General features: G+C 39.2%; 1 protein-coding gene and 1 non-coding gene across 2 annotated transcripts; one reads left to right on the top strand and one right to left on the bottom strand.

Moving 5' to 3' along the window:
- Positions 1 to 12,703: 12,703 nt before the first annotated feature.
- Positions 12,704 to 17,725, top strand: LOC110785667 (uncharacterized). Its single transcript, XM_021990148.2, has 3 exons — positions 12,704 to 12,809; positions 15,421 to 17,256; positions 17,608 to 17,725. Exons 1-3 carry the CDS (start codon positions 12,751 to 12,753, stop codon positions 17,723 to 17,725), a joined length of 2,013 nt encoding a protein of 670 aa, XP_021845840.2. The 5' UTR covers positions 12,704 to 12,750.
- LOC130471122 (small nucleolar RNA R71) lies at positions 15,937 to 16,045 on the bottom strand. Its single transcript, XR_008931791.1, has one exon. It is a non-coding gene; the product is annotated as a small nucleolar RNA R71 (small nucleolar RNA).
- Positions 17,726 to 19,749: the final 2,024 nt, after the last annotated feature.

The following is a 19,749-nucleotide window of genomic DNA, read 5'->3' as shown; positions in this document are numbered from 1 at the left end:
ACTAGGTTCAAATCAAACCCTTGATTTGAGTTCCACTAATCTTTGGCATTGCTGCTTAGACCATGTCAACAAGTTAACATTCACAAGCTCTATTTTAAATGGACTTTTGAAAGTTGGTTGATTTCTAGATCAACTTAAGACAAGCTAGTCTTACTTGTTGAAAGTAACAAAGAATATGAACTATTGTTAGAACGCCTAGACGATAGAGTTCAAAGCTAAAGAAAGGTTTTATGACTTTATTATTTCACATGGATTTGAGTGAATATAGGTTTATTTACTCAAATGTGATATAAGTTGAATCTGTTTGGCTAGTTCAAAGATTCAGAAGTATAAAATCCACTTGGCAAGAAATCATAAAGATCTAGGTTAGATCATGTTGATGATTACTTGAGACCAAATATGATCATCAATGGTTGTGTGTTGTAATTTCACAATCTAGGTCCATAAGATATGGCATATCTTAGTTGGAATAATCGAAGTCAATTAGTACTTGATTCGATTAATGTTGAATCATAAGGACTTTTCCTATAATTTCTAAAACAAAATGCTCAACTACCACCAAACTAAACCAAATTCGTCAAAGCTATTGAAAAGTAATTTCAGAATAACTTTTCATAAAATATATCTAGAGAGTTGCAAAACTCAGTGGGAGCTTAGTGTTTGTCATTCGACAAACTAAGGCCCAAGTATAGATATATGTTTCATTGTGATTTATTCAAATGAGACACAAGGGTATTGTTTCTACCACGAATTTTTGAGAACATAATGTTTGTTTGCTCGAAATAATGTCCTTTTTGAGATTCGTTTCCAAAATGACAAGTGGGAGAAAATAGACCTCGAAAGTCTTCGAGGCGAACAACAAACATAAACGGACATTCCGGAGGCTTTTCGAAATTCTTTAGAAAATCCGAACACGTATTCTTTAAGGACTTTAGAAGTGGCTTTAAAGAATAGACATCTCTTAGAAGACTTTACAAGTGCTTCAAGGAGAACAGAATATTCAAAGGACTTTTAAGTGGCTATTGATATTCTGTTGTTTGATGTTCTATACCCTTGTAGGCATAGAGTTCAAGTCACTGAAACTATGAGATTCTTCTATTAGATAGTGAAGAAACATGGAGTTCAGGTCACTGAAACTATGCAATTCTTCTATTAGATAGTGAATAAACCTACAACTTGCAGTCAAACTATTATCATTAATGAGTTTGTGACTTGTAAGAAAGCTATGACGAAACCCAGATTCCCTAAAATGGTTAGAGGCCATATATAGACTCAAATGTTTTAAATGGTTAGAGGCCATAAAACATACTCAATGTTTTGATGACAAAATTGAAATTTTGTTGATTTGCAAGAATAGTTTCACACCTATTGGTTGCAAGTTTGTTTTAAGGATAAAAACCATCAAACATGAAATTGTGTTCACACACAAAGCTAGATTAGTTGCTAAAGGTTACAAGCAAATTCACGATGTGGATTGTGTTGAAACCTCATGCAAAATCGTAATGCTTAAGTCTATAATTCAAGCAATGATTGCATATTGGTACATATGGCAATTGGATGACAAAACATCTTCCTCAGTCAAATGTTGGAAGAAACTATGTACATGGTATGTCATAGGATTTGTGGATCCAAATAAATGCTTGAAAAGAAAAGCTAGTTTATAAAATCTAAGTACAGATTTAAGCAAGCAATTGGGAATTAGAAATGTATTTTAGTGAAGCTAATAAGTAGTTTAGTTTCATAAAATGTACATGATTCTTATAGATATATAAGAAGTTTAGTGGGAGTACATAAAACTTAATTGGTCCTATGTGTATCACACACATATCTCTCTATTGTGAAATAACATTCAAATGCTAAATACTTAGATTTGAGATTATTCATCAATGATGGACCAAGGCGAAACTTAGTACATACTGGGTACTAAGATCTATTTACAAAGATCTTATAATATTGTTTTGGATTAAGTAATGGCATTTACTAAATCAAACACGAAAGTCTCCATTGGAGATATTCGACCCATGTGAATAAATCTAAGTAATGAATGTTTGAACTATGTATAAGCATTTACTAAGTTAAACATCAAAGAATCTAATGAGATTCTTCACCTATATTATATGTCAAAGAATTTAGTTGGATTCAGTATCTACTGTAACTGAATGAGCTAAAGTTACATGAATAGAATTCAATTGGGAATTATTCTGCAAAAGAATTTATCATGTATATAATATAATATAAGGATCGCCAAAAACGTATCGTATGACTTTAGGCATGACGAACATATACCAATCTCTATTGATCTAAGTGAAGATCAACTAGATTGAGATCAAGAATACTTATGGTACTTGAAAAGGTACATAGGAATAGTTCTTGATTCAAGGAAATAAAGATATGCTAAATATTGATGCTACACGCATAAACACTGGCAAAGGATCAAGCAAGACCCTTTGGAGTTAACCATTGACAAGGACGAGCTAAAGAGCATCGTGTTTTGAAATGGCAACATGGATTGAAGACCATGAGTTATTGCGTGGGAAATTAAAATAATAATTTCTATGTTCTAAGATATAGTTGGAGAGTCTTCCACATATCTGTGAACTGCTTGGATAAGTAGATCCAAACAAAGCATCACTAGCAACCTATACAGTTGAAGTAAAAGTAATTATTTCCTAAGAAGTAATAAAATAGAGTTGTTTATATGAGTTCTTCATTGAACTTGGAAGATCACATGTCTGTTGACTTAATGGTTCTTCATTGCAAAATGCGTAGAACCACTATTGTAGCAAGAAAGACTAGATCACAAAATAAACATACTCAAAAGATCTTATCATCTATCTCGAAGAACATTCGATAAAAAGGATATTAAGATAGACTGTCAGGACCAGTCCTGTGACTAAGAAATGTCTATCAAGTGAACTTGAATGTCAAAGGTTGAAAATGGTCCCTAGTCGGAGTTTTCTATAAAATTGGACGCATAGAAAACGTTAGACGATTAGAATGCAAGATGACTAGTAGTTCTGTTTCTTGAACTATGTGGACATGGCAATGTCATAATCATTTGCATAGATACTTACTTTGGGAAGACTAGTATCGGACAAGACCTATGAAACTTTACTGTAAGAGATGAAAATCTGTCATAAGTAAATTTCATTAAAATTATTAGACACTAAATCCTCAATACCTGAGTGATTTGAGATTACTTGTTTGAGAACTGGTTGCTTTGACGTTGACCAACCGTCGCACCGTAAAAGGAGGCTATAAAGGCAACGCTCAGGTAATCACCTATCAAACGAAGTCTAATCTCAAGATCGCAAGATTGGGATTGTCCTCCCATAAATCGGGATGAGATGCTTAAAAGTTGTACAAGGCCACTCGGAGAGCTAGAAACTGTGAAATGCATGGCCGTGCTCGGATGAATCATAGGCTATGATTATCTGTTTATTTGATCAGTTGAACTCTGAAACCGAGGAACACCTCTGGACATAATAAGGATGACAACTCTTACCTTATGTTCAAGAGCAAGCATCGAGCGACAAAGGAATTAGGAAATGCACACTTGTCCCTAAGGACAAGTGGGAGACTGAAGGAAATAATGCCCTTGGTCCAAGTATGCATTCTATGTTAAGTCTAATAAGTGCGGTTCAGTATTAATTAACAAGTTAATAATTCAGTGAGATCAAGTGAGCTGAATGCCTAGCTAGAGGCCGCTTGAGTTCAAGTGGAATTAATGATATTAATCCACAGCTTACTCTTGACTGAACCCGTAGGGTCACACAAATAGTACGTAAACGGATCAAGTATTTAATGGCATTAAATACTCCATCTATGGATATTCGGAATCGACGGATCTTGGTTTCAGTGGGAGCTGAGATCGTCACAGGCAAGAAATGAATGCTCCGGAAACGATGATATTGCCGGAAACGGAAATATGGATCGTATCGGAAATATAAATATTATCCAAGTCGTAGATGTTGCCGGAAACGGAAACATGGTACGTATCGAAAAATATTATCGGAAATTGAAATATTGCCGGAATTGGAAATATTGCCGGAAACGGAAATATTGTCAGAATCGGAAATATTGCCGGAATCGGAAAATAATTCCGGAAACGGAAATATTAAATATTTGTTCGAAACGGAAATTAATTTCGGAATCGGAAATATTAAATATTGTTCGTATCGGAAATGAATTCCGGAATCGGGAAATTAATCGGAAGCGTATCGTGCGAATTAGCACCGGAAGAGGCCTGCCAGACGAAGGCCCAACACGAAGCCGGGCCATCGCCCAGCAAGCCAGCGCGCCACAACGCACCAGCCAAGGCTGCGCCAAGCCCACCGCAAGGCAGGCCCAGCGCGCGCCAACGCTGCGGCAGCGTGTGGGCCTCGCAGCAATGGGCTGCGAGCTCGCGGGCTGCGCGCGCGCGCATGGCGCCCCTCGTGGGCTGCTGTGCGTGCGTTTGTGTTGGTGTGCTATACGAATCCTAAAGCTATCAGGTTTCGACTAATGATTAAATTCCTAAACCTAAAAGGATGAATTAATTAAATAAGAATTCTATTAGGATTCTAATTTAATTAATTCGTATCCTAATAGGATTACGATTCCCTTTCCATACCTCTATAAATAAAGGCCTAGGGTCATTATTTTATAGAGAGATTTCAAGTATTCAAAGTGATTTTTGAGAGCAAAAATTCAGTCATACCATTGCCTATATGTGCCGAAAATTCTAAGTACCTTAAGGGCGATCCTAGTTGGTCAAACTTAAGGCGGATCCGGACGTGCTGTGGACTATCTACGGAGGGACGACACTTGGAGTCCTAAAGACTTGTTCTTGTTCGGTTCGGGCGCAGCTAGGGAAGGCACGCAACAAAGTGTATGCATCTAAACTATGCTAAATGATTATGTGTAAATAATATGCTTTCCTGGCTTTATGGTTTTTCCGCATGATTTATGAATTGTCATATGTATCATAACCTAACAAGGTTCTTGTTCAATACTTCGTCTTTCCTTGACTTCCCAGAATACATGACGAGGGGTGTCACAAGAGGCTAAGCTGGCCAACTTAGTCAGGCGTTGGCCTGGTTGTTCTCCGTTCGAGGAATTTGCCTTGCCTCAAAACTCTTCAAGTGTTCGATCTCTTGGTGCACAGCTTGTATATACTTAATCATGCTGCGAACCCTTGCTTCATAATCCCCATTTACCTGGCTCACAATTAGCTGCGAATCTGACAAAGCCAGTATTTCCTGTACTCCGGCTGCCTAACACATTTTAATGCCGGCTAACAGTGCCTCATATACAACTTCATTATTCGATGTTTGGAAATTGAATCGCATGGCATATTCATATTTGTCACCTTAAGGGGATTGACATATTATACCGCCTCCACATCCATTCTGAGTGGACGAACCGTCAACATAGACTGTCCAACGAGTCTGCTTGTTCTTCGTAAAAACCGGTCTTGTCATTTCTGCAATGAAATCAGCAAAAGCTTGCCCTTTGATAGCTTTTCGGGGCTCATACGAGATATCAAATGCATTCAGCTCAATTTCCCATTTAAGCATTCGTCCTGCAACATCTAGCTTGGTAAGCAGCTGCTTCAAAGGTTGATCCGTGTACACAACAAGTTTGTGTGCCAAAAAATAAGGATGCAGCTTCTTGCTTGCCATGAAGAGCGCAAGTGCAAACTTCTCAATTGGAGGATACCTTAATTCAGCATTTTGTAGGACGTGGCTTACGAAATAAACAGGAAGTTGGACTCCCTCTCTCTCCGTCAGTAATACAGCACACAGTGACACCTCGAAGATAGCCAGATACACATACAGGATTTCACCTTGAAGGGGGATGACAAGCCGTGGCAATGTATGGAGGTGTTCTTTCAGCCAAACAATTGCAGCTTCAGCCGACTCAGTCCACTCAAATTTGGACTTTTTCTTGATGGTTCCAAAGAAGTAATGACACCTATCACCTGCTCTTGATAAGAACCGTCCTAACACAGCCAGACATCCGATCAGACATTGGACCTCATTTACTGTTTTTGGAGACGTCATATCTATTACTACCTGTACCTTGTCAGGATTGGCTTCTATTCCCCTTTCATCAATGAGGAAGCCTAAGAATTTGCCAGTTGTTACCCCCAAAAACACATTTCTTTGGATTTTAACTTCATTTTGTACTTTCTGAGTGTCTCAAAAGTCTCCCGAGATCGACGAGGTAGTTTTCACGCCGCTTGCTCTTCACAATCATGTCATCAATATGCCTCAATGTTCCTCCCTAGCTGATTGGTAAAGACTGTATTAACAAGTCGCTAGAAGGTGGCCGGAGCATTTTTAAGACCGAACGACATTACTTTATAGCAGTACAATCCTTGCTTAGTAACAAACAGTGTTTTATCTTGATCATCCGGCCAAAGGGAAATTAGGTGGAAAGCAGAGTAAACGTCCATAAAGGACATCATGGCAGGCCTAGCCGTTGAGTCCACTAGACGATCGATATTTGGTAAGGGGAATCTGTCTTTTGGACAAGCCTTGTTCAAATCTGTGTAGTCTACATACATCCTTCATGACCCATTCGGCTTCGGTACTAACACCACATTTGCTACCCAATTAGGATATTGACATGGACGGATGAAATCAGCACCCAACAACTTCTGTACCTCTTCGGCCGCAGCCTTGTTCCTTGCTTCCCCATGATTCCTCTTCTTCTGACGAACGGGTTTTAAGGTGTCATCCACATTTAGTCTATGGACGGCTACACTTGGATCAATGCTTGCCATTTCTTCCACAGTGAAGGCAAAGATGTCTTGAAACTCTCTCAAGAGGGTGACCAGTTCTGCCCCAAGCTGATCGTCAGGAGAGACCCCTACTGGTACCGTCCTCTCTGGACGTGCTTCATCGAGCACAATCTCATAATTCCCTCCCACGGGCTCAGGCCTCCTAGCTTCCATTTGTGCCATAGAAATGGTAAAGGTTTCTTTTTTGACTTTAACATCTGATGTGGGAGTTTTTCCTTAAGTTGCTGACGAGGAGGTATGCGGTACCAGGTAGAGATCGGCCAAAGTCACGTCCGGTTGCATCACTTGCAAAATAAGAATATTCCCGTAGGAATATTCCCTCCGATGCTTAAGCAAGATTCGGGGTTTAAGAGAGAAAACAATATTAAATTTAGAGAGAGAAGAGGGTTATTGATGTCATCAATAGTGAGGTATTAATGCCTTGAAACTTGTGTCCCCTTGCCTTGGGAAATGGGGGTGTTTATACTAGTTGCCTTTATGAGAGGAAACCCTAAAAGACAAGTTTTTGATTGGTTAGTTAATGATAAGAGGAGAAGTGTCTCTATCAAGACATTCTCCTCTTGGGCCATGGGCCAAAAGGAATATAGAACATCTTACCTAATAATTGACCCATTATGGAAGGATATGGGCGCCAAGTGGCTTGCTCATGCGTCTGAGTAGTGCCACGTGGCACTTGCTAATTGGGCCACGTAGGTCGGGTGTTTTTACCCATAACATTTGCCCCTCAAAAAGGGTAATAACGTAAAATCACCTTGTTATTGCCTACCTTGACCGTTGGATTCCCCATGCCTAGTTTTTGGTGTCGTAACTGGTGGGCCACGTGTCACCCGCGGTCATGATTGCCCCTCCCCATATATATAGAGGGAGGGTAAAAAGTTTTTACTTTTTCATACTTTTTACTCCCATGCTCAGAGAGAGATTTTTCAGAGAATTTCGTACGTCCTAAGTTTGCAGTCGACAACAGAAGGACAAAGGCCCTTCTCACCACCGTTCGGTTCTTTTTTCCGCCGCCCGGTCTCGCAGCCATTTGCTCCATCATTTTTACAGGTAAACCTTTATGTTTTATGCTTTAATTCATTTTCTTACTTTCGTGCTTCTGCCCTCCATCGACATTTTCTTTTTATCAACTCAGTGCCGTCAGTTAACTGACGGTACCTCGGTTCTCGGGCCGTGAAGTTAGAACTTCTGGATTTGGTGGTCTGATCTGCGCCGCACCAATATCCCTCATTTTTAGCACGTCGTTAAGTTCGGCCTCCCATTATGCCTCTTATGCAGGATACGGTGGCGAGGACGAAAAAGACGGAAAACATAGCTGACTTACGGCTAAGGGGACAACAGATGGACCCTTCTATCTCATGAGGGAGATCCATCAGAGTGCCTGCTGGAGAATTAAGCCGGACTCCTCCTAGCAAGGCCCAAAGCTCTCGTCATGAAACTTCATGTTTTGACGAACTTTGGATGGAGGAGACGGAGGATGTTGGTCCGTCTAATCACCCCACCGACTCGCTCGAGGAGTCAGAGCAAGATGAGAGTGAAGGTGGGGTTGAAATGGAGGCAGATGCTGAGCCTGAACATGCCGCTGCGGAAGTGAGAGGAGAGAATGGTGAACTCCCAGCAAATCAGATCTGTGTGGATCCCAAATGGTTAAAATGGTTGGATAAACATGGAGAGGGGTATGCCGATCTACTGAATATTGGCCCTGGGTATGAGATGAGGCTGCCTGCCAGTGAAGCCTCCACCATCTATGACGTGGGCCCCGGTGAATTTCCTGTGTATGGTGCTGTTTTGAATAGCGGCTTGTGCTTTCCTGTCCACCCTTTTGTGGAAGAGGTTCTGGACGGTTTTGGTCTCGGCCTATGCCAACTGACTCCTAACTCCTGGTCGAGTGTGCCCTCTATGTGGCAAAGTGTGAGTTGAAGGGTATGAGACCTACTTTCCATGCTTTTCTTAGGCTGGTCCGTCTTCAAAAGGCGAAAGGAGCCGATGGTTTGTTCCAGCTGGCCAACAGGGGCGAGTACGCGACTACCTTTGATAATCCGTCCAAGCACCACTTCTGGAGGCTAAGATGGGTGGTGATGTGGGAGGCTGATCAGGAGATGGGGCTAAAGTTTAGCCGGTGGCAATTGGAACCTCGCTTCACTGGGGGGAGTGAGGAGCTGACGGCCTTGACCCAACAGGAGTGGAATCAAATTGCCGTCCATTTCCAGGCTGAGACATTGGCTGTGAATGGAAAAAAATATAAATATTCCCAAGTCCTAGCTTCCATCCTGCTCTCAGTTTAAGGATTCGGTGTTTCAAGCTGTCGTTGGTATAGACCAGGGGTTAGACCAAGGTATCCGGGATGACATTTTTTTAGTCGGCATGATTTATTGTTGCTCCACTAATCGTCCTTGTTTCTTTTTCTACAGCCGTCGCCATGTCAAAGCTCCCACCTACTAAAAAAGGTCAAGTCGGCACCAAAGAATGGCTGACTCAAATGGTGGAGCAGAAGCTGATAGGGATGGGTGGAGGCTCGGCGGCGAAAGTGAGCTTCTATCCTTGTGATTTATTTTGGGATACTTGTTACATTCTTGATTTTCATTCTTTCCTTGTGCAGAATGGTGAGAAGAGTCAGGCTTCTCCTAAGAGCAAGGCCGAGGACAGGGGGGGCCTCCATGTCTGGGAAGCGTCCTAAGGTCAAGTCTGGGATCAAGCGTCCCAAAAAGGAGGACGATGCGAAGGGGTCAGCCGACTCTCCGGTGGAGGTGGTCCCGATGACTGTGACGCGTTTGAGACAGCATCCTCCGCCTGACGGTTCATCGAAGCGAGAGGATGCTGGGCGGGAGACTGTCCCTAAAAAGGGAGTTCCTTCGCCTTCTTCTATCGAGATTCTCGACGGGGAAGGTGAACCGCCCAAGGCTGGCAACCCTGAGACGTCTCGTCAAAAGGCTGGAAAGGACGACGGTAAGTTTTTGTTTTCAATTCTCGGGGTTACTTTGTAAATGTGGCCAATTTTGAATGATGTTTCATTTTTGCTTGGTTTAGTACCCGATCGGCAGGCTATGGCTGAGGAGGAGGTGCGCAACATACCTCCCTCGATGTATTTTTCTTCAAGGGACAAGGCCAAAATCCTCTCTGCGGTGATTAAGGCTGTTCCCAAGGACTATGTGGAGAATTTTCCCTCGTCTTTTGACGGCCATTTGGGGCTATGCAGGCGTCTCTCCTGGATGTAAGTGAATCATTCGACGTCTGTTTAGTTTTGAGACTTAGTTAGATTTTTGACTTTCTACTTTTTGTTTTTATAGTTGCTGGTCAGAACCGAACGTCTCAAGCGCTGGAAGACCGACCTCACGGGTCAGCTCAACAGGCAGGTGCATAAAGCTACCAACGCTGGAGAATACACCATGATGACGGTGGAGAAGGTCCGACTGGAGATGCAGGAGACGATAGAGGCTCAGAGTAAGGAGCTCGCCGTCCTGCGGAGTGATAATAAGAAGTATTTGATTAAGATAAATGAAAAAATACTTGTTATTGACACTCTTAAGGCTGAAGCCCTTTCTGCTCAGTCCTATCTCCAGGAAGCCGAGGCCAAGATCCAGGAGACGGTGTCCTTGAGGCAGCGGGCGACCCAATTGGAGGAGCTTGTTTCTGCCGCTCAGTCGGAGGTACCCAAGGTTAAAGCCGAGGCCAAGGAGGTCGAGGCTGAGAAGAGGGAGAAAACTCGCCGTGCTTGGGACGCATGCATGGATGAGTTTTCCTTCGAATGCTTTGAGTGGCGAATTGAAAAACAAGGTACTATGATTGCTGCTGAGAAATTAAGCCTTCCTCCCCCGTCTTTGAGGACTCTGAAGCTGAAAGCGAGGAAGTAAACTCGCCGGTCCAAGATGGGGAAACGTCTGCTCAGCCTTTGCCTCCGCCTCTCTAAAAAAAGTGTTTATAGCGCCGTAAGCGCTTGTAATGAATTATTTTTATTTCGCGTCGTTGTGCGCTGGTGGTTTTTAACTCGGGGGGCGTTTGCAACAGATAATTTTATTTTGTTTGTTTCCATTTTTCGCCGGTTAGGCGTACAAATGATGCTTCGGCATCTTTAACTTTCTTTTAATGGTGGCGCATTTTAGGCGCTTTGTTTGCTTCAGTTTGTGACTTTAAATGCCTTTTCTATATTTGCATGCTATTGAAGTTGACGGCTGTCGACCCCATTGCCCAAGACAAGGCATTTTGAGTTGTTAAGGGTGACTCCCATGCCTAAGTTTATTTTTAGTGATTGATTGACGCAAGTCAATCAATCAGTATGATTGCCGCTAAACTTAGGCATGGGGCATACTTGCTTATGTAGGTTTGAAGAATTCTTGAGCTTACTTTGCTTTGTATTGAAAAGTAGAAGCGACATATTCATGCCGCAACACATAGGAGTATTTTCCCAAGTGGTTTTAAGAAAAAGACGTTTTGAACAAATTTTTGGGGGTTTGCCCCCGTCAAAATATTGGAGCGGCATATTCAAGCCACAACACATAGGAGTAATATCCCAAGCGCTCTTACGAAAAATAACGTTTGATTAGATGAACGGATTTTTGGGGGTTTGCCCCCGTCAAAATGTGGGAGCGGCACCTTCATGTCGCAGCACATAGGAGTATTATCCTAAGTGCTTTTACGAAAATGACGTTCGATTAGATGAAAAGATTTTTGGGGGTTTGCCCCCGTCAAAATGTGGGGGCGGCATATTCATGCAGCAACATATAGGGGTATTATCCTAAGTGCTTTCACGAAAATGACATTCGATTAGATGAACGGTTTTTTTGGGGTTTGCCCCCGTCAAAATGTGGGAACGGCACCTTCATGCCTTAGCACATAGGAGTATTATCCTAAGTGCTTTTACAAAAATGACGTTCGATTAGATGATCGGATTTTGGGGGTTTGCCCCTGTCAAAATGTGGGGGCGGCATATTCATGCCGCAGCACATAGGAGTATTATCCTAAGTGATTTCACGAAAATGACGTTCGATTAGATGAACGCAAAATGTGGGAGCGGCATATTCATGCCGCAGCGCATAGGAGTATTATCCTAAGTGCTTTTACGAAAATGACATTCGATTAGATAAACGGATTGTTGGGGGTTTACCCCCGTCAAAATGTTGGAGCGGCATATTCATGCCGCAGCACATAGGAGTATTATCCTAAGTGCTTTTACGAAAATGACATTCGATTAGATGAATGGATTTTTGGGGGTTTGCCCTTGACGAAATGTGGGGGCGACATATTCATGCCGCGGCACATAGGAGTATTATCCTAAGTGCTTTCATGAAAATGACGTTGGATTAGATGAACGGCTTTTTGGGGATTGATAAGTGTATTATTTACCGTATATTTATTCCCTTACTTAGCTAGATAGTCATTCTTTACTTATTATTTGGTTTGTTAGTACTTTTAATATTGTTAAGTATAGTTTGTTCTTAATATTTCATTTTATTATTAAGATAGTCTAAATGATGCTTGGTTTACTACAGGTGAAGCCCAACCCATTTTCTATGGCAAACAAGACAAATGAAAACTAAGGAAAATGAGTTAGAAAAGTCAAAGTTAGTGAATTGGAATACACTAACACGTGATATTCAAGAGGAAAATTCCCACCTTCCTCTTTGAGCCTCACATTCTGCAAGTCAGCGAAGGAAAACGCTAGAAATCAGCAACCAATTCAAACTCCTTCTCTAAAGATCTATTTAGCGTATCTGCTGCAAATTCGGAGCACGGTTATCAGTTATTCAATCATCACATGGATGATTTTCTGGTTCCGAGATCTCCGTTCAAATTAGGGTTTGTCATATATAAATTCTCATCTGAACCCTACACACAACTAGACCCGAGCCGAGCCAAAAATCACACAAAGAGCAAGGAAATTCGAGTGAGTCGTAATTGGCAATTAGTGAAGAGAAGATAGCCATTGGAGGGAAGCTTAGTCTCAATTCCAAGGTTGAACAAGGTCGACGATGAATCGCAGGGTCGAAGCCGAGGTTCTTTCAGATGTTCTTGGGAGTATACTTAATAAGTCTTCTTCTTACCCAATTGTTCATATTACTACTTATTTGAAGTACTTTGTTAATTTGATGAGATACTTTGATTGAAATATTGGTATTATTATTGCTTTATGGTTATGATATTTTTCAATTTAATGATTATTTGAATTTTGCTTGTTCTTGATTATTAATATGGCAATTTGACGTTGATTGTTATCTTTCAAGTGTTGGGTTGTGAATTATTGCTATCTATACAATTTGGCTTAGTTTAAATCGTATAGTGAAGTAGTCCCTAATTTAGGTTGAGTCTGCAATTATGGTTTGGCTTAAATTAGAGAGCAAAATCAATCTAAATAATCTGTCATTTATGTGATTAGATTAGTTAGGACTAATGAGGTCTCCTAATTATTAATGCTTCCATTTCTAATTCATACAAGTTGCGATCATATTTGTGTTAATTAGATTGGTTTAGAGTCAATTTCGGCTTAGTTCAATTTTGATTTCAAGTAAGGGAGATAGGGAGTCTTTGTTATCTTAGGCTCTACAATTAATCTAGTTGTTAAAATGATTAATCTCATAAGGTTGATTGATTAATATTATCAATAGTTTAATTTTAGTAGAGTTATAGATAAATTCGGTCAAGTTTGTTGTCACTTGTGAATAGTAGTTTAGTATTAGTTTTGATATTAACAAATAACAATTTCATAAACCCCCCCCCATAATCGTAAGTATGTAAATACGTAAATAGCGAGCGTTCATATTGTGTATATATTGTATATGTATAATACTTCTTTTTAGTTTTAAATTTTGAGTTTAGGAAGTTAAAAATCTCCCTGTGGGATCGACCATTTCTTACCCTTTTACTACTTGTTAATATTTTTTTGAAGGTCTAAGATAGGTTTTTAATTTAATACGGTAAACGACCCGTATTAAATTTTGGCGACGTTGCCGGGGAGATTTTTACTCTTTCTTTACTCAAAAGTTTAACTAAGATACTAACTTTTCTTTTGGAATTTAGTTGATAATATATATATAAAAAAAACAGTCCTTGTGATATTGGGTTTTCTAAATAAACGTTGGTTGAAATTTCTAAGCTTAGAGTATGTTTCTTAAATTTTTTTTTTCTTTTTGCCTTTTTTGCATACTATGTGCTTAGCTATTTCTTTCTTTCTTATTGATTGGTATTTGGCTTACTCAAGGTGGTAGGGGCATTTTTTTTACAATTCTAAGTAGTAGATTTCATTGGTTTCGTTCCTAAAATTGTTTAGTGAATTCCCTATTAGTAGAGTAGCTCTGTAAATAATATGCTATGTTCTACCAAATCTGAAATTTCTGCATTTATATGCTATCTTATGCATTTTGACTATTGAAGTTCAACTGTTAGACGCAGAAATTAGAGTGCAAAGCAATGGAAAGCTTGAGTTCAAAGGAAAATAATAATAAGAAAAAATGGATAGATTACATGTGTAGTACCCCTACTGGATCATTGTTTTCATGGTGTTTTAATAGCTGTAGATTTCTGAATTACAATGTTGCTGCTTGCGATTACCTGTTATACCCCATGCTAGTTTATATTAGGGTGTGTAATCAAGCTATCAAATCGTTTTCTTGGAGTAATATTTTTATTAAGTGAAAAGGGTTAATCTGGTGATGTTAATGTAACCTGAACTTAATTTTACCTTGCTGAAATTGTCATTAAGAGTAATCACCCAAGTCTATTATCTGGAATTTGTCTACATATTGTTCATTGAATTATTAAGGTCAGAGCTCAAATTACATGGAGTGGTCTAACTAGAGTTCATTGAATTATTGCTTGATTCTATGTGAACTTTAAGGATGTCTGAAAATCTGGTTTAAAAGTTGCTGAAAGTATTCTGATTAGTCTTTGTGATGCTATTTGATTAAATCTCATAATCACCCGTGTTAATGAGGATATTTGTATATATAAATTCTGGTTCAAAGAGCAATTACTAAGACTATGCACAACTATGTCTAGGTGATTCAATTTTAAATGTAACTAGGGGCATGCATGTGATGAATTTCTATTTTCTGAATGCATTCTGCTGAATTCTATTTTACAGTGGCTACTGAATGCATTTGCAGTAGCTGTTATAATAAAAGCATATTGTTCATTAGAAATGTATAGTGTTTTCAGGTGTTAGTTTCTCTTGCTAACTAATTATTGTTGCTTGAAATGAATTCATGATCCTTGTAGTTATTCTTTAAACAAATCATTGTTTGGGAAATCAAATCGGATGTTCATTTTGAGAAATCATGTCATTCAAAAATTCATTTCTGAACAGAGTTTAAATCTTGGGTTAGGAATTAAACATGCTGCTTATATTTTCATTCTTCCAGATTCATTTAATGTTGAATTCATGTAATTAGATGCAGCACCTGCTTATCATTAAATGTTCTACTCAATCAAGTTGAAATTATTGCAGATCTTAGAACATACTTAATCAAGTTGAAATTATTTAATCTGTAAAGATGTTTTGATTCCATTACTGCTAAATTTTCTATAGCCATATCCTAAAAGATAAAAGTGTAACAACAAACAAAGCTTTAGAATGTTCAGATTAGTTTGTATGCATTCGTTTAATCTGCATAACATAACTAACTCTTTAAGTTTTCACTTTTCAGGCGCATGAGCGGCAGCACACCTAATTCTAAACTCAAGCGAATCAGGAAGTATATAGATCAAGAGAGATTAATCTACGCGTTTCAAATAGATCAACCAGAAGAAGAGAAACCAGAGGAAGTTAAACCAACAGAAGATAATCTAGAAGGAGCAAAAATGGTTGAAAGAACCTTGAAGGAGATGGCAGCCCCAAATACGGGAGATGATCCTCTCTGCATTGTGTTTCTAGAGCTGGAGAAACCCCTCAAACTGAATTCAGGTTTCCTTAATCTTCTTCCCAAATACTATGGGAAGTCAGGTGAGAATCCTTATCGACATTTAAAAGAGTTTAAGGTTGTTTGTTCTTCTATGAATCTTGAAGGAGTCGAACAAGATCATATTAGATTGCATGCTTTTCCTTTTTCTTTGCAAGATTTGGCTAAAGATTGGTTGTATGATCTTCCTGCTGGATCAATTACGACTTGGAATGTTATGGCATCAACTTTTCTAGGAAAGTACTTTCCAGCAAGTCTAATTGGATCCATCAGGAAGGAGATATGTGGCATTAGGCAAAACGATAATGAGTCCTTGTATGAATATTGGGAACGTTTTAAGAGATTGTGTTCCTCATGTCCCCAACATCAGATTAGTGACCAACTATTAATTCAGTACTTTTATGAAGGCCTATGTTCGAGTGGGGGGACATTAGTGGATAAAACACCAACCCAAGCTAGGGCTTTATTTTCTAATATGGCACAAAACACCCAACAACATGGTTCTAGAAATGATGTTAAAAGAGTAAATGGAGTTGATTTAAGTGGTATTCAAAATCAATTACAAGAAAATGCTCAACAAATTGCTACTTTAACTACTCTTGTGTCTAAAATTGTTGCTAGTAATGAGTCTAAAGTTAGAGTGTGTGGAATTTGTTGTAATGAGTCTCATCCTACTGATAAATGTCCTGAATTGCAATCTGAAGATGTGAATGCTATAGGTGGTTATTCTGGTCAAAGAAAATATGATCCTTACTCACAGACTTATAATGAAGGTTGGAAAGACCACCCTAACCTAAGGTATGGAAATAGACCACAACTTCCACAATCTAATCAACCAAGGCAATATGGTCAACAAAATCCACCACCCCAATCTGGTCCTTCACTAGAAGATTTAGTTAAGCAACTAACAAATCAAATAGGGCAAGTCCATAACCAAGGTGTTGAGTATCAAAAGAAAACTAACACGCACCTTCATCACATAGACACTCAAATAGGTCAGATTTGCACTTCTCTATGTAATCTTGAAACTCAACTTTCAGGTAAACTTCCATCACAAACAATCCCTAATCCCAATGGTCATGTTAAAGCTGTCACACTTAGGAGTGGTAAAGTGTTAACTGAACCTAAAATGAAAAGTCGTGAAGTTGAAAAAGAGATAGAAGTCAATCCTAAAGTTGGATCAAGGGAAAGAGTGGAAAGTGAGGGTACTGTGAAGGAGAGTGAAAACGAAAAGGAAGGGGAGAGTAAAACTGAATCTGATTTTGTTGTTTCTCGTTTTAAAGATTTGCCTCCTTTCCCTTCTCGATTTGCTAAAGCTAAGAAAGAGAGTCTTGACAATGAAATTCTAGAAACTTTTAGGAAAATTGAAGTCAATATTCCCCTTCTTGATGCTATTAAACAGGTACCTCGTTATGCAAAGTTTCTTAAGGAACTTTGTACTAACAAAAGGCATTTTCGCCCTTCTGAAAAGGTAAGTATGGGGGAAAATATTTCAGCTATTATCCAAAAGAAGCTTCCCCTTAAGTGTAAGGATCCTGGCATGTTTCGTATTCCTTGCAAAATTGGTGATTCTAAGTTTGAAAGGTGTATGCTAGATTTAGGAGCCTCCATTAATGTTATGCCAAAATTTAATACGGTAAAGTATCAAATTTTGGCGCCGTTGCCGGGGAACGAACCCGGGTCACCCGCGTGACAGGCGGGAATACTTACCACTATACTACAACAATGACCATTTCCCCGGCAACCTTACGAGATTAATCATTTTAACAACTAGATTAATCAAAGCATTCCATGATAAAATGATAGATAGGAAGTCTTTTCAAGTTGGCCAGAAGGTTCTTTTATTTAATGCTAGACTGAAATTATTTCCTGGAAAATTGCAAACTAGATGGCTTGGCCCTTTTGTTGTTACTAATGTGTTTCCTCATGGTGCAGTGGAATAAAGGATTTTGGTACTGATAAAACTTTCAAAGTAAATGGTCACAGATTGAAGCCATTCTATGATCAAGCTTATGTGCATATGATCGAAGATGTCACGTTTGAGGAAATCTGACAAAGAATTGAGAACGTCGAGCCAACGACATAAATAAAAGGCGCTACTGGGAGGCAACCCACGATTGTTTTCTTCTTTTGTTTTCTTTTTAAATTTATTTTTCTTTACTGTTTCAATTTTCTGCAAATTTATTCTATTTTAATTCACAGGGTGTGTTCCCTTCCCTTCATATAATCAACCTCAACTAACTATTGAATAAGGGAAGCATGGATATTTCGGCCTTTTTGTTGTCACAAAATTGGACATTCATTGTTGGTTCATTTATGTCATTTACAGCAGACTCTAATCATATTAAGCAACCAGCATATACAACAACAATAGTGGCTGCCAGATTGCTCAACACACCAACACAACTGATACTTCCATGATCTGGAGTACAAGAGAAGATAAGTACGCAAGCAAGCAGCTGAATTAGCTTCTAACACTAGCAACCTCACTGACTGCACGAACATCAGTAGCAGCAGCCAGCTCTCACACATTGCCTTAACCAGCTAAGTCTCTTCTTTCATCTCTTCATTTTTGTTTTTCTCTTCATTGGGGGCAATGCAAGGTTTCAGTGTGGGGGGGAGTTAGAAATGGTCATTTTTAAACGAAATGCTGTCAAATTTTTTATGGAAGTATATCTCATATTTAAGCAAACTCAGTTGTGCTTGTGACATAGGGAAATAAAAAATAGTTCTTTTGACATCCAAACCAATTGACTGTCAAGTGAATTAAAAAAAAGGGGTTTTTTATGATTTTGTCACAAACTAGCTTGCATTGGATCGTCATGAATGATATTAAAGATTGCATAAACCCCTCTTTGACATGGTTTGTGCTGCATGGTTTCGCTTTCCCTTTGTGCGATGAGGCCCGAAATGGAGGGCCACAAACCTCGTAAGACTCACTTCCTTACTTCTATCCTTCTTATTGATTGCTCAAATTGGGACTTGCATTTTAGCTTCCCGAGATCGATGACCAAAGTGTAAAGGAGAAATGATTAAGGCATTTTATTTCATTTTTCATAATTAGAGCTTCCAGAGTATTTAGGCCTTCTGTCATTTACATATTCACAAAAATTCCATTTTTTTAGCCCTGTTGAGCTTTAATAACTTTTTTTGGCAAACCGTACGTTACAAGCCTGTGGCCTCCAACAGATTTTACCTTAAGTCTTGCTAAGTGGAGTCATTATTATTGTTAGAATTGCAAGTATTATGTTACAGAAGAGGGTTATATATGATTATATCAAAAAAAAAAAGAGAAAATGAGAAAAAGTACAAAAAAAAAAAATCAAAACAAGCAGCAATATTATGAAGTACTCCCTCCGTCCCTTAATACTCGCACCGGTTTGACCGGTGCGGAGTTTAAGACATTTGAATTGACTTATTAATTTAATGGTGTTAGTTGATAGTGGAGTATTTTTTTAATATTGTTAGTGGGAAATGTGTAAGAGGTGGGGAGTGGTGAGTGGAGGATGTGAATTTTTAAATAATTTTTTGTAAAGAATAGGGTGTAGGTGGGGTAGTAGGTAAGTGTGACAAATAATATAATATTGTTAAATTTTCCATTTATAGAAGCGGTGCAAGTATTAAGGGACGGCCCGAAAAGGAAAGCGGTGCGAGTATTAAGGGACGGAGGGAGTACTAATATTCAAGGAAATCTTATTGTTGCATTGAATAAGGTTCATATGGAAAAAGGTGGAGGATACGGTTAAACAAAGTAGTTGGGGTATAGTATTACTTGTATAATTGGAGTTTCTTGTGACCCGAATGTTATATGTCATGTATTTTTTCTCCACTTAGCTTGACTATTTATACCACCACATTTCTAAATGAATCTCCTACCCTTAACCCTAGCCCCGTTACGACCATATAAAAGTCCTATTTGATATCCTAAGTACACCTTTGGTCCCTAAACGGTGAAGGGTAAGATTTTGTGCAAGCCCTGACGAGGGTCATCAAAGTAAGTGAGGCATGAGCTAATACGGTTGCGCATCTATGAGGGAAGAATCAAACTTAGGGGAAAGGAAGCGGTAAGATTGGTTG

This window comes from Spinacia oleracea, chromosome 3 (genome assembly GCF_020520425.1).
Source record: "Spinacia oleracea cultivar Varoflay chromosome 3, BTI_SOV_V1, whole genome shotgun sequence".
Lineage (NCBI taxonomy): Eukaryota > Viridiplantae > Streptophyta > Magnoliopsida > Caryophyllales > Amaranthaceae > Spinacia > Spinacia oleracea.
This window is presented reverse-complemented; position numbering and strand designations above follow the sequence as displayed.

What these genes read in the sequence shown, in the direction of transcription:
- LOC110785667 (XM_021990148.2), top strand. Translation starts at nt 12,751, where the DNA reads ATGAATCGCAGGGTCGAAGCCGAGGTTCTTTCAGATGTTCTTGGGAGT. An exon ending in CTTGGGAGTATACTTAATAA is followed by an intron (nt 12,810 to 15,420) that starts GTCTTCTTCTTA and finishes TTCACTTTTCAG; the next exon opens with GCGCATGAGCGGCAGCACAC. An exon ending in GGTGATTCTAAGTTTGAAAG is followed by an intron (nt 17,257 to 17,607) that starts GTGTATGCTAGA and finishes CTCATGGTGCAG; the next exon opens with TGGAATAAAGGATTTTGGTA.